Source organism: Saccostrea cucullata, unplaced genomic scaffold, assembly GCF_032062105.1.
Source record: "Saccostrea cucullata isolate Sc308-1 unplaced genomic scaffold, CSIRO_AGI_Scuc_v1 ctg14354, whole genome shotgun sequence".
NCBI lineage: Eukaryota > Metazoa > Mollusca > Bivalvia > Ostreida > Ostreidae > Saccostrea > Saccostrea cuccullata.
In genome coordinates this window covers 1-15000 of record NW_026919813.1, presented here as the reverse complement: position 1 = coordinate 15000, position 15000 = coordinate 1, and the positions used below count along the sequence as shown (strand labels likewise).

Genomic DNA, 15000 nt, shown 5'->3' with positions numbered 1-15000 from the left:
AAACCAATCCTGCTTTTTCCTAGCCACAGTGCTCAGGTGAGCGATGTGGCCCATGGGCCTCTTGTTTAAAAGAAGTTTTGCTTGGAGTTGGAGATGAATAGGTTGATTTAATGTTTATAAAAGGGGGGGGGGGAGGGTACAAATTATCAGTATGGATTGTGTGTAGTATCATTAAAAAAACTTTGTTCTTTGTTTACAGGCTTTTCCCTCAGTGCTTGGCTGGCCTCCCATGCTATACCCAGTGTAGATGACATGACTGTACCCCAGGCCAGTGATCTCCTGACAGAACTAGGACTGGACCACTTCCTGGATTCTACAGACAGGTGCTCTCTATCTGACACAGTGTATGGAGCAGCAGCAGGAAATGGATGGAATAATGGTAGAAACTTAAAATGTATTAAATTGATGTATTTAACAAAAAAAAAGTGTAAATACGTAATATCGCGACTACCAATGAGTAACTCGCAGTTATCTAACTTACTACCGCTCTTTGGCGGGGAAGTCGAGAAAAGTCTACATTTCTGGGGGCAAATGTCATTGTTTACAGTAGTGACAATGGAATGATTCGAACAATTTAATGCCGAAATCACTATGTTTTGCCAGATATTGAACTTCAAATAGTAGATCGTCAAATAAGGAAAGTTTAGAATATTTCATCTGCTTAAAAATGTGACGATTTTCAATGAAAATTTAACGAGAAGAGTCTGCTTAATTAAAAATATCGTTAAAAATATGACAATTTAGAATTGGCTCCTCTCAAAAATATATTAGGCTGGTTCAGCGATTGTTTAGCGAGGTATTCCACCAGGATTTTTTACTTATCTGTCCTTATAAATGCTACAATGATAGATCTTGCATTGTATTGAATAGCACATTGCCCCCACCCAACAGACGATTCCTATCTCCTTTGCGAAAGAGTTCCGCTAAGTTAAGTAAACACGATATCAAGTATTACAATGTTGCCTTTTATATTTGCTTTGTTGATTTTTGGAAACAGAATGTGAGCAGTATCCCAACTACACCTTACCAATCCTTACAAACAAGAATCAAGTTTTGTGCCATGTTCCCTCTACATGTGATAGGGTGTCTTGCTGTGTCTACATTGCTCCTGTTCAAAGACATGCTGAAGTTGAACTTGTACTTAATACATGCAGTTACCAGATGGAGGCCTCAATTGATAACCTTAAAATCAGCCTTAACTTGTTCACATATGCATGGGGTAAGTGTTAATTATACAACATATACTGCTGACAGTTAATTTTCATTTAAAATGATTAAAAAAACGTTGATATTAACTTGTAGGCACAATAGAGAAAATTGGAATTCATGGAGCTATAAGATATGGGTAAGCTTAGCTTCACTGACTAAAGTGAAACTGAATCTTAATTATGCATCTGTTACATAACTATTTTACAGTTTTTCTATGCAGCAGGACTTTAGATGTGAAATTTTACTTCTTTAAACTTATTTGACAGCTTTCATGTCACAAATGTGGTTACTGAGAAGAAAATCAAAGTTGATGGGAATATCTCATTGTGCTTTGAACAAAGCAGCTGTACTGATGTACTGACCTTCCATGACCTGCCAACTAGCTATGTCCAATGTAATGTTAGCAGCGGTGAGGCAGCATTTGAAGGTTGGTTTTAGTTTTGGGTGATATTTAATTTGGTCTGTAAACATTTTTTAGTTTTTAAAATAATAGATTATTATGCATCTTTTAAGGAAAGCTCACAAGAAAAAAATCAATTTGTTGTTAAAAAAAAAAAGTATCACTAAGCAGAATGACTTTTGTCTTGTAGGTGTCAGTTTTGACTTTTGGAGGCCAACACAGTGTGGAAATTTTAATTTTGCTTCAATAGGTAAAGTTGAGGGAATACAGAATGATAAGATCAAGCTTTATACATGTACATAAATAAAAGATATTATATTAGATTAAATATACATGTAAATTTTATTTGAAATATTTAAATATAGATTATAGTCCTCTGCCAAATAACCATTGCTTATGCCTAAAAAAATGGAGTGCCACATCCTTTAGCAAAGTAGTTTTGGTATGTTGTAAGTCACTGAAGAAGAAAAAAAAGAAGTTAAACTAGAGCCGAGCTCGTTGCAAAGCAACGAATAGGTCTTCCGTTGGAGCTACGGACTAGAAGACGTAACCTTGAGTCGAGGTCAAAAGCCACATACTAAAGATATACAAGTAAAAAACCTTGTAAGAGAAGCAACTTACAATGTTTCGCTAGAAAAAGACTGTAAAGGAATACTAGTATGTGTGACCTTGATCTTTCCAAATGACCTTGTGTTAAGCAATAACTAACTCTCGTTAGAGCTAAAATTGAGATAAAAAGAGTTAGGTCAAGGTCAAAAGAAAGGCCAAGTTCAAAAATGGTGATGCCATTAAATAGCTCTCATCAGTATGCATCAACATGTGAAGTTTGATAACACCATTTTGAATGGTATGTTTAAAACTGAGCTAAACACTAATTTAAGAAAAGTGAGGTATATACATGTATTAAAGTCAGTTAAAAAAAATGTTAAGTCAATTGCATAACTCTAATTAATTTCTATCAGTATATAAAGATTGATAAAAATATCTTGGATAGTTTGTTTGAAACTGAGCTTTGAACTGAGCTAAAGGCAAGTGTGACAGAAGGAGAGACGTAAGGACAGAAAGTAGGAAGGATGGAAGACGTCCGACAAACACCAAATGCCTTGGTCATATTCATGGCAGGGCATAACATGTCATGTATGATTATTGGTTTACATAAAAATAGGTCGTAATTTTCAGTCTCGGAATTCAACCCCTAAACTACATGTATATATGCATGTACAAAAACAAATCAACCGACTGACATTCTCTGCTTAGAAGGAAAACAAGACGTCGTCAAGCAACAATGACTGACAAGATGGACGTTTATATACATTGTAATCATTACACAACCAAATATCAGAGCGGATCGATAATTTAAGTTCCTAGTTAAATACATAGGAATTCAATAATTAAGGAAAGAATTTAATTTATATTTTATGATAAATAGCAATAACGAATTTTCTAATTTTGTAAAATTGTATTCTGAAAGCTCTGGATGTATATGTTTAGCCGCTCTTCTATGTAAAAGTTCATGCATATAAAACATGTAATTATTATCGGCTGTGGTAGCGGACAATCTTTATGTGATTGTGTTAGAGAGTGCACATGGGGAAATGAGACTTTTTTTATTACTTCAATAAAATAGTTCGTAAATTATAACAAGTAAAAATCACGTGTAAAATATTTTAAAAACTGGATTAAATTTAATATTAAATGTTGAAATATATTTCAATTTGCATTGCCATTAATATCTCATGATCATCGATAATTTATGGTCATATAAAAAGAGTTTACATCAGTTACTCAGAGTGTGTAAGATTTGAAAAGAAATCTCTTGATTTTCCGGATAATGATGATGTGGTTAAAGTGGATGGTGAATAAAAAAATGAGAAGTTTTTCAACTTCTAGTAAAAATTGTTTTGAATTTGCTCTACATCTACAAATGACACAAAGATCAAGAAGATTTTTTTTTAACTTTGCACTGCGGTTTGCAGCATAGCCTGCTCTGCAGAAACCATGAGCATTATCACGTAATCAAGATCCAGGGTATCAGGCTCGGGCAGGCCTTTACCTTCATTTTGATGACAATAAATTCATCTTATACATCAATGAACTTGATTTTCTTTTTAACATCGATAACTCTATTTATGGGCAAATGCGGTAAAATTATTTTTTATTTTCCTTTGAAAATAGCCTGAAATAGAATTGAAAAACTTTTTCAGCTTTGAATATCTTGATGTGCTTTCCTTGCATCTGAAAGAATTTTTTTGCTTTGCAGCCAATTTGATGCTTTGCATCAATTAAATTCGTACTGACATTGTACATGTACAGGCATGTAAAATATTCTGTTTATTGGACGAAATAGTATACCATTCTGTACAATATCATTTTAAGTTTAGTAGCAAATAACTGCAAACTCAAAAGTGCTTAATTTCATGTTGGTTTTCCCCTGTGAATTAGAAACGTTAACTCCACTTACAATTATCATGCATGCGTACATGTAGTTTAAGATTCATAAAACAATTACCACTTCGATAAATACAGGAAAAAATGGTGTAAACCTAGCTCGTGTTTTTTTTTTTTGGCTATCAAAAGGCATAAAACATAAAATGAATAAATGCACAAGCGATTACGATTGATAAAATTAAAACAAGCTGAAATAGAGTGAAATTGAATGATATGAAAGGAGTCGACATGATCATGATGATTTCAAACCCAATTTTCTATTTGTAACTATCGGAGTACACAACGGATTTTCAAATCGACATACCCGCTGCTGTCTGTGGACACGTGCTTGTAAATGAGGACTGGGCTACAAAATTTTAGACACAAAGCGACAAAGCTGGATGTAAACTGTTCATTACAAATACGTGAATAATAGTATATTTTAAAGTATTTTTTAAACGTGCAATGTTTATTAATATAAAAAAAAAATAATGGAGAAACAAAAGAGTGGTGGTAAAAATAAAACGTTTCGGTACATAATACTAGTAGAACATTACGTATCACAAGACTTCCATCACTAATTATAATTATTTTCCGAAGCCCCTTTTCAATTACAATTTAAATAAAATACATTAACACGGAATAGAGAAATAATTTTGCGTGAACAGGCCAAAGAAAGCGATCACAATTCAAAATGATTTATGCACCAGTGTTTCGAATTACGATTAAATAAAAGATCAGTGAAGTATTCTTATTGATTCGATAAATTAAAAACATGATTTTCTATAAATTGATAGGTCTTTGTACACAATGGATTTTAAACACGATCACAGACACTTGCATTGTTTATGACAGGTCACTGTGGATGGTACACTAGTGACCTCGATTGGGATTCGGGTGTTGGATTACATAACTGTTACAAACATCTAGGCAATCTTGGAGATCGCCAAATGTATACAACTAATGATCATGAATTATTCGATGCATAAAGTTAAAATAACTTATAATTGTTATAATAATCAATGTAGAAAGGTAGATTAAATATATTCCATTTATGAAGACGTGTTCACTATAAAACTAATTAATAATAAATAAAAAAGAAAGACTAATCGTTATAAATAATTTAATAGTGAACCGTAAAGCATGTATAAAGCCCTATTTAGAAGAAAATTAACATTAAATTCCATAGGGTTTATTACTGATAGGAAGTTTGTGTAAATTATACACATGAAGAGGTCTGATTTCCTTTCTGAATGAAAAACGCTACCTGTTTACCTGGCCTGCTTTCAGCTACGTATTATGCAATACCCCCGGTATAATCGAACACAAAACATTTTCATCAGATTAAAAAGGTGTCAAAGAACAATTTTGTTCGTATAATCTAGATCGAAATATTTACCGTTTTTGAGTTATAAAGCAAAAACCTTTCAAGCTCCCTAAATCCCTAATCCTAGGGGCCAGCCCCTTTTGAATAGTATGATATGAAAGCCCTTGCAATTATGCACAACTTTTCTTCTATATATCTTAACAAAATATTTTTAGTTTTCAAGATAAAAAGGAAAACGTGTAAATTTTCGTTCTTTTAGGCGTTCTATTTTTTGACCCCTATATAGCGCCATTTTGAATAGAGAAATCGAAAAACAAAAACCGATGTGCACAACTTCAATCCTTCTGTTATCTAAAACCAGTAAAATTTCTGCTCCAGCTCCAGTGGTCTCTGAGCCTTTGTCTGGAAATGAAAGCCTATATATTTTCGTTTAAAGGGAAATAACTCAAAACCGGAAGTGACTTTTTGAAATTATCGATAGCATTCTGATAGAGTTTATTACCATCTATAATGTCTGAAAATTTGAGCAAAATCCATTGAGAAATGAGTGAGATATGAGGCCTCAAAGTTGGCGTCTAGGAAGAAAAGAAAAAAAAGAATAATAAGAACTAGAGCCGAGCTCGTTGCAAAGCAACAAGTAGGTCTTCCGTCCTGTTTGACCGGAAGTAACTTTCATTTTAAACAAAAGAGTAATGAAGTCCAAAAATGGGTTAATCCTCCAAATCTATGTTAAGAATTGCAAAATTAAGCCATTCTTTGGTACTTCCGGTTTGACCGGAAGTGACGACGACGGACAGAAAATTAATATATAAGCTTCTAGTGACACATGTTACCCAAAAACCTGTCAAAAACGGCAAAAATATGCATTTTCTGACTACTTCCGGTTCGACCGGAAATGACGTCGCCAGACGTATTTTGACGACCCCATTAGATAAAGCTTGATATTTTGAACAACTTTGCTTCTTTGATGTAAAACAAATTCTCAATACTTTTTGAGATATCTGGAAAAAACTTTTGGCCCCTCTAGGTCCCTTAATTTAGGGGTCAGCCCTTTTTTCAACATATCATTTGAAAGATCTTCTAATTCTGCACAAATTATGTTCTATATATTTTAACAAAATATTTTTAGTTTAGAAGATAAAAAGAAAAATATGAGTAATTTTTTGTTCTTTTAAGCGTTCTAATTTTTGACCCCTATATAGCGCCATTTTGAATAGAGAAATCGAAAAACAAAAACCGATGTGCACAACTTCAATCCTTCTGTTATCTAAAATCAGTAGAATTTCTGCTCCAGCTTTAGCTGTCTCTGAGCCTTTGTCTTGAAACGAAAGCCTATAAATTTTCCTTTAAAGGGAAATAACTCAAAACCGGAAGTGGCTTTTTGAAATTTTAGACAACATTCAGGTAGAGTTTATTAACGTCTATAACGTCTGAAAATATGAGCGAAATCCGTTGAGAAATGAGCGAGATATGAGGCCTCAAAGTTGCGGTCTAGGAAGCAAAAGAAAAAAAAGAATAACTAGAGCAAAGCTCGTTGCAAAGCAACGAGTAGGTCTTCCGTCATGTTTGACCGGAAGTGGCTTTCATTTTTAACAAAAATGAGAAATAACGACCAAAAATGGTTTGATTCCTCTAAATTCATGTTAATTATTGCAAAAATAAGCCACTTTCTGTAACTTCCGGTTTGACTGGAAGTGACGACGACGGACGGAAAATTAATTTTATTGCTCCCAGAGACATCTGTTACCAAAAAACTTGTTAAAAACAGCAAAAACAAGCGTTTTCCGACTACTTCCGGTTTGACCAGAAGTGACGTCGCCGGACGTATTTTGACGACTTCAGTAGATTAAGCTTGTCATTTTGAACAACTTTGCTTCTTAGACCTATCGTAAATTCTCAATACTTTTTGAGATATAAAGGAAAAACTTTCGACCCCTCCAGGATCCTGATTTAAGGGGCCAGCCCTTTTTCGAGATGTTATTTGAAAGATCTTGAAATTCTACACCTTTTTTGTTCTACATGCTTTAACAAAATATTTCTAGGTAAAAAGTTATCGGTGAAAAGGTGCTTAAAATTTTGAAATTCTTGATAGGACTATTTTTGGGCCATAGGGAGCGTCAGCGCTTCGTACTTCCGGTAGTTGTGATATACTTAGTGCACCTCTCCGAAAGTTGCTCTAGCATCACTGAAAATTTCAAGCTTCTGTGTTAAGTGCTTTTTGAGAAAACTGACGGACAATGTGACCCTCTAAAAATCACTAAATTGCAGAAAACTCCGAACCAGAAGTGACATCATCAAAATAAAAAAATATATATCTAGATTTTTTGATGTTCTATCAGACCTGAAAGTTTCATGAAATTCGATCGAGCCGTTCTCGAGAAATTGCGCGTACAAAATCGGTAAGGAAAAAAAAAATAATAATAACTAGAGCAAAGCTTCCGAGTAGGTCTTCCGTCCTGTTTGATCGGAAGTAACTGTCATTTTTTTTTTTAAAAATGAGTAATAACGCCCAAAAATGGTTTAAATACTCTTAACATATGTTAATTAATGTAAAAATAAGCCAGTTTTTGCTACTTCAGGTTTGACCGGAAGTGATGACGATGGACAGAAAATTAATTTTTATGCTCCCAGAGACATATGTTACCCAAATACTTGTCAAGAACGGCAAAAATACGCGTTTTCCGACTACTTCCGGTTTGGCCGGAAGTGACGTCAACGGACGTATTTTGACGACTCTAATAGATTTAGCTTGACATTTTGAACAACTTTGCTTCTTTGACGTATTACAAATTCTTAATACTTTTTGAGATATAAAGGAAAAACTTCTGGCCCCTCTAGGCCCCTTATTTTAGGGGCCAGCCCTTTTCTAGAGATACCATTTGAAAGATCTTGAAATTCTACACTTCTTTTGTTCTATATATTTTAACAAAATATTTCCTGGTAAAAAGATATCGTAGAAAAAGTGTTAAAAATTTTGAAATTCGCGATAGGTCTATTTTCTGGCCATAGCGCGCGCCGACGTGCAGCACGTCCGGTGAAAATGAAATACGTATGTCACATCTACATATATTGCTCTATCATTGCTGAAAAACTCAAGTTTCTATCCTAAGCCGTTTCTGAGAAAACTCGCGGACAAACTGACCCTCTGGAAATCACTAAATCGCGGAAATCTCCAAACCGGAAGTGACGTCATCAAAACAAAAAATTATATATCAGCTTTGTTTGATGTTCTATCAGTCCTGAAAGTTTCATGAAAATCGAACCAGCCGTTTCCGAGAACTCGCGTGCACAAAATTGGTAAGAAAAAAAAACAATAATAATAATAACTAGAGCAAAGCTCGTTGCAAAGCAACGAGTAGGTCTTCCGTCCTGTTTGACCTTAAGTTTATGCTACTTCCCGTGTGACCGGAAGTGTTGACGACGGACATAAACTTAATTTTTATGCTCCCAGTGACAGATGGTACCCAAAAACTTTTCAAGAACGGTAAAAATACGCGTTTTTCGACTACTTCCGGTTTGGCCGGAAATGACGTCGACGGACGTATTTTGACGACTCCATTAGATTAAGCTTGACATTTTGAACAACTTTGCTTCATGGACTTATTACAAATTCTCAATACTTTTTGAGATAGAAAGGAAAAACTTTCGGCCCCTGTAGACCCCTAATTTTAGGGGCCAGCCCTTTTTCCGAGATATCATTTGGAAGAACTTAAAATTCTACACTTCTTTTGTTCTATATGTTTTAACAAAATATTTACAGGTAAAAAGATATCGTAGAAAAAGTGCTAAAAATTTTGAAATTCGCGATAGGCCTATTTTCGGGCCATACCAAGCGCCGACGTGCAGCACTTCCGGTAAAAATAAAATACATTCCACAAATCTACAGACATAGGTCTACTAGACCTGAAAGTATCACGTGTCTATCTAAAGTTGTTGAGGAGAAATCGTGCGGACAAACTGACCCTTAAAAAATCATTAAAGTGCTGATAACTCCGGACCGGAAGTGACGTCATCAAAACAGAAAAAAACGCATAAGGTTCAAGTGATGTTACATAAGTCCTGAAAGTTTCATGGGAATCCATCGAGCCGTTTTCGAGAAATCGCGTGCATAAAATCGGTAAGAAAAAAAAACAATAATAATAACTAGAGCAAAGCTCGTTGCAAAGCAACGAGTAGGTCTTCCGTCCGGTTTTTACCGGAAATGCCGGAAGTGACGGAACAAAGGAAAGCATTGAGCTAAGTAGTCTCCAGTGACTTTATAATTTCAATTTTGCATCAAAAACTTCAATATGAGCCATTTTTTGCGACTTCCGGTTTGACCGGAAGATACGACGACGGACGGAAAAATTACTTTTCATGGTCTCAGAGACATATATAACCCAAAAACTTGTTAAGAACGGCAAAAAAACATGATTTTCCACTACTTCCTGTTTGGCCGGAAGTGACGACGCCGGACGTATTTTGACGACTCCAATAGGTTAAGCTTGACAGTTTGAACAACTTTGCTTCTTTGACGTATTACAAGTTCTCAATACTTTTTGAGATATAAAGGAAAAACCTTCGGCCCCTCTAGGTCCCTTATTTTAGGGGCCAGCCCTTTTTTTCGCGATATCATTTGAAAGATCTTGAAATTCTACACTTCTTTTGTTCTATGTGTTTTCACAAAATATTTCTAGGTAAAAAGTTAGAGCAGAAAAGGTGATAAAAATTTTGAAAAATGTGATAGGACTATTTTTGGGCCATAGCAAGCGCCGACGTGCGGCACTTCCGATAAAAATGAAATTTGTTGTACATATCTATAGACTTTGGTCTATCTTACCTGAAAGTTTCAAGTTTCTATCTTGAGCCATTATTGAGAAAGTCTGCGGACAAACTGACCTTTCAAAAATCATAAAATCGGCAATATCTCCAAACCGGAAGTGACGTCATCAAATCGGAAAAAAATGCATAAGGTTCAAGTAATGTAACATAAGTCCTGAAAGTTTCATGGAAATCCATCAAGCCGTTTTTGAGAAGTCGCGTGCACAAAATCGGTAAGAAAAAAAGAATAATAAAAGTGGAAAAGAAACCTAAGAATAACAATAAGGTCTTCCGCTGAAGACGGAAGACCTTAATAAAAGTGAAAAAGAAACCTAAGAATAACAAGAAGGTCTTCCGCTGAAGACGGAAGACCTTAACTAGAGCAAAGCTCGTTGCAAAGCAACGAGTAGGTCTTCCGTCTGCTTTTTACCGGAAGTGCCGGAAGTGACATTAAAAAAGAAAGCAATGAGCTAAGTCATCTCCAGTGACTTTATAATTTCAATTCTGCATCAAAAACCTTCAAAATAACCTATTTTTGGCTACTTCCGGTTTGACCGGAAGTGACACCGACGGACGAAAAATTAATTTTTATTCTCTAACAGACATATGTTATCCAAAAACTTGTCAAGAACGGCAAAATTACGCGTTTTCCGACTACTTCCGGTTTGGCCGGAAGTGACGACGCCGTACGTATTTTGACGACTCCAGTAGATAAACCTTGACATTTTGAACAACTTTGCTTCTTTGACGTATTACAAATTCTCAATATTTTTTGAGATATTAAGTAAAAAATTTCGGCCCCTCTAGGCCCTTTATTATAGGGGGCAGCCCCTTATCGTTGATATCCTTTGAAAGATCATCACATTTTCTACATCTTTTGTTCTATATGTCTTAACAAAATATTTGTAGATGAAAAGATATCAATGAAAAAGTGTTAGAAATTTTAAAATTCTTGATATGCCCTTTTTCGGACCATAGCGAGCGTCGGCGTGCAGCACTTCCGGCGAAAATGAAATATGTGTGTCACATCTACATATATTGCTCTATCTTTGCTGAAAAACTCAAGTTTCTATCCAAAGCCGTTTTTGAGAAAACTCGCGGACAAACTGACCCCTTGAAAATCACTAAATCGCGAAAATCTCTAAACCGGAAGTGACGTCATCAAAACAAAAAATTTTATATCAAGTTTGTTTGACGTTCTAACAGTCCTGAAAGTTTCATGAAAATCGATCGAGCCGTTTCCGAGAACTCGCGTGCACAAAATCGGTAAGAAAAAAACAATAATAATAAAAATAGTGGAAAAGAAACCTAAGAATAACTAGTGCTAATTGTAACGGGGACCGTTACAGATGTTCCCCAAACGCTCCCCAACTCCCTTTTATAGTCATATTCCCTGTAAGCGTAATTAAATAAGAGAAACTCTGTGCATTGGAGACTTTAACAACGTTTACCCAGAAGTGTACCATGTTCATTCAAATTTTTTCATTGCACACTTGCGCATGTGAATGCATGTGCGTAATGACCATATCATATTGTCTACACAATCTATATATTTTAATATGCTAAATATTAAAGTATTTAAAAGTATATTAAAAAAACGCTCATTCAAGTGTATTTTTGATTTTACCCATTTCACGTGCACGCACGTGCCTACATGAGCATGGTGACCATACCTTCTTGTAGAAGTTCATTACATCTATATATGTTCTAAATCCCACCCCGTTTGGTTGAAAACCAAGGGAGTTATAGCTGTTTAAAGTTTCACCCAATCAGATTGCAGCGCACGTACAAGCACATGTATGCATGTGCATGGTGACCATACCTTCTTGTAGAAGTCCATTATATATATCTATGTTCCAAATTCCATCCTGTTTGGTTGAAAACCAAGGGAGTTATAGCTGTTTTAAGTTTCAGCCAATCAGATTGCAGCGCACGTATACGCACGTGTATGCATATGCATGGTGACCATACCTTCTTGTAGTAGTCCATTATATATATCTATGTTCCAAATCCCATCCTGTTTGGTTGAAAACCAAGGGAGTTATAGCTATTTAAAGTTTTAGCCAATCAGATTGCAGCGCACGTGCATGCACGTGTTTTCATGATAATTGCTATATATCATGTTGTAGGATATCCTAATGCATGGCTATGTTCAAAATTTCAAAGGATTTCCTCAAAAAACAAGAAAGATATTGAGACTTTAGTTTCAGCCAATCAGAGCAAAGCGCACGTGCATGCGCGTGAGATCTTGCTATTTTGACCATGGAATATTGTCTATGCTGCTAATATATCCTTATATTATGAGTTTCAAAGCATTTCATCAAAAATGTAAAAAGTTACGTGAAAATCAATTAAATCGGTCATTTCACGTGTTGCACGTGCATGCTCTTGCAAGCACGTGCGCGCAAAATGACCTTTGTTCGGCAAATCTACATAACATGTCTACTGACCCTAAAAACATTTTACCTTAGTCGGATGTGTAGTTTACAAGATCACTCGTGGACAAAATTTTCCCAGGAAGAAGAAAAATAATAATAATAAGAAACAGAGTAAAAACAATATGTTCCCCAACTTCGTTTGGGGAACATAACAAGAAGGTCTTCCGCTGAAGACGGAAGACCTTAAAAATAGTGGAAAAGAAACCTAAGAATAACAAGAATGTCTTCCGCTGAAGACGGAAGACCTTATAAATAGTGGAAAAGAAACCTAAGAAAAACAAGAAGGTCTTCTGCTGAAGACGGAAGACCTTAATAATCTTTACCAACAGAATCAGTAGAAGGTCTTCCGTTGGAAACGGAAGACGTTAATAATCTTAATCTTCAGAATCAGTAGAAGGTCTTCCGTTGGAAACGGAAGACCTTAATAATTGGACACATTGCTGGCTCACAACTAAAATAGATGTGCTTGCTTATAACTTGAAATAATAATTTTGTCAGAGCTTTGTGTTTAAATTTCTTGGGATTGGTGGAAGTTAAGTACTGTAAAGAAATATGTAGTTTGAGTTTGAATTTTTTTTCTTTTTCCCTCCACTTTGCACAAAACAAGTTTAGGGGTATATATGAATTATAGCAAGTGGAGCAATTTGGTGCAAAGTGCTGTTTACATAGCAAACTCCATAGATCAAATGAAGGAAATTCAAGTTGAAATGGGCTTAATGTTCAAAGAAATTTTTGAGTCCAAGTGAAAAAAAATTCCAAACTACCAATTATTCTTTACAATGCATAGCAACATGGTGTTTTAAACATAGCAGCAATTTACATGCAATTGAAAAAGAAAATAAAAACAACCATTTAATGCGATTTCCATACCAAAATTATCATTTGCATCCTCAGTCAACAGGACTTATTTGTATGTGAGGTCATATTTTTGTCACTAAAACAGCTCAGGTATTTCTGATTTTATCAGAAAAATCTGGAGATGTTTAGAATTTATTATTATTTCAAAAAACAAAACTGAGCTCACCATAACAATTTCACCATCAAACATATTTTCATGTTTATCCATCTGTCAGTCGTCAATCTCTCTGAAATCCATTCTGGACTATAATTTTGCAAACTTAATATTCATTTGAAACTCATGCTTGCATGGTATTAAAAATTGTATGATCTGAAAGTGTATCATAATCTCGACAAAGGTCATTGAGGGAAGATCAAGGTCACTGGCAAAAAAAAATGTAAAATTCATATCAGGCTAGTTAATCCATAATTTTCTAATGAAAATGGATGTCCATATTTCACTTGAAAGATATAAATCTCGTGGTCAGAGGATATAAACTATAGCTATATTGTTCTAAGACATTTAAACTTCATGTGAGGGTGCCAAAGAATGTCTAGTTATTGTAGACTTATATTCTGTTGATATAAAAATGAAAAGAATGGGAATTAATTAATACAAAATGTAACATTCAAAAAAAGAAGAATATTTTGTCTTCTTCAGGCATTTCCACTTTTATTTTCATTTAAGATAATCCTTTATTATGTGCATTATGCTTGTATTTTGCAGTATGTGATACATCAAAGATAGCAAATATTCCAGCAGAGATGCAGAAATACTGCAAATATCTACCAGACTGCAGTGGATTAGAATGCTGCTTTGAGAGTGAATTTGATCTTGGCAATAGAAGTATATATTTTATGGGGAGGCTGGACTGTAACCATTTGATATTCCAGATAGAGAACAAAAAAGTGCAGAAATCACTGGGAGTCCTCTCTAATGGTAAGAACTGTGAAAAAGAGTAGTGCAATTATTTGCTCATAATTAAATCTAAAGAGAATCAAAGAGAAAAAACTTAATCAGGAAATAAAATGAAAAAAATATTTGTAGGAATAACATACACTGAAAGCATTGGAAATCCAGTTGCATTTAAAGTCAACTACACGAAAAGAGAGAATGGTGCTAATTATGGTGTTGGAATGACTTTGTTGGCTCGAGGACCAGGATCTTCAGGAGTTGTAGTCTACAATATTATGGATGTTAAAACAACTGAAATAAATCCATATGGATGTGTATCTGGCAGAAGGAGAAGAAAAAGACAATCTCTTGATTTGTCAAAGTATGTCAAGCTGAAGAAAAATTGTGAATTACTTATCTTATCTGACTCTATATTAAATGTAGGAAACATTTATTGATATTTTAATTAATTTATGAGTATTTCAGTAAACACATCAGCTACATGCAGACAACTCTTTGATCCTAAAAAAGTTTCTGCACAGAATTAATTTATTATTTAGATAAAATTAGGATTTTCGCAATTATGTTAAATATATAAACAAAAAATTACAATTCTATAGATGACATAAAGTACCTTGCCACTACTAGTACCTCTATTTGTAGATTA

General features: G+C 34.6%; 1 protein-coding gene across 1 annotated transcript in view; it reads left to right on the top strand.

Annotated features, from left to right (window-relative positions):
• LOC134238620 (uncharacterized) overlaps positions 1–14715 on the top strand; it is a gene marked incomplete at its 3' end in the record, with an annotated part of 16158 nt that extends 1443 nt beyond the window's left edge. The window contains exons 2-8 of the mRNA XM_062720748.1: positions 200–379; positions 998–1219; positions 1303–1345; positions 1476–1636; positions 1800–1859; positions 14166–14378; positions 14487–14715. Of these exons, the coding sequence (XP_062576732.1) occupies positions 200–379; positions 998–1219; positions 1303–1345; positions 1476–1636; positions 1800–1859; positions 14166–14378; positions 14487–14715 (1108 nt within the window). The remainder of the gene's footprint in view (positions 1–199; positions 380–997; positions 1220–1302; positions 1346–1475; positions 1637–1799; positions 1860–14165; positions 14379–14486) is intronic.
• Positions 14716–15000: the final 285 nt, after the last annotated feature.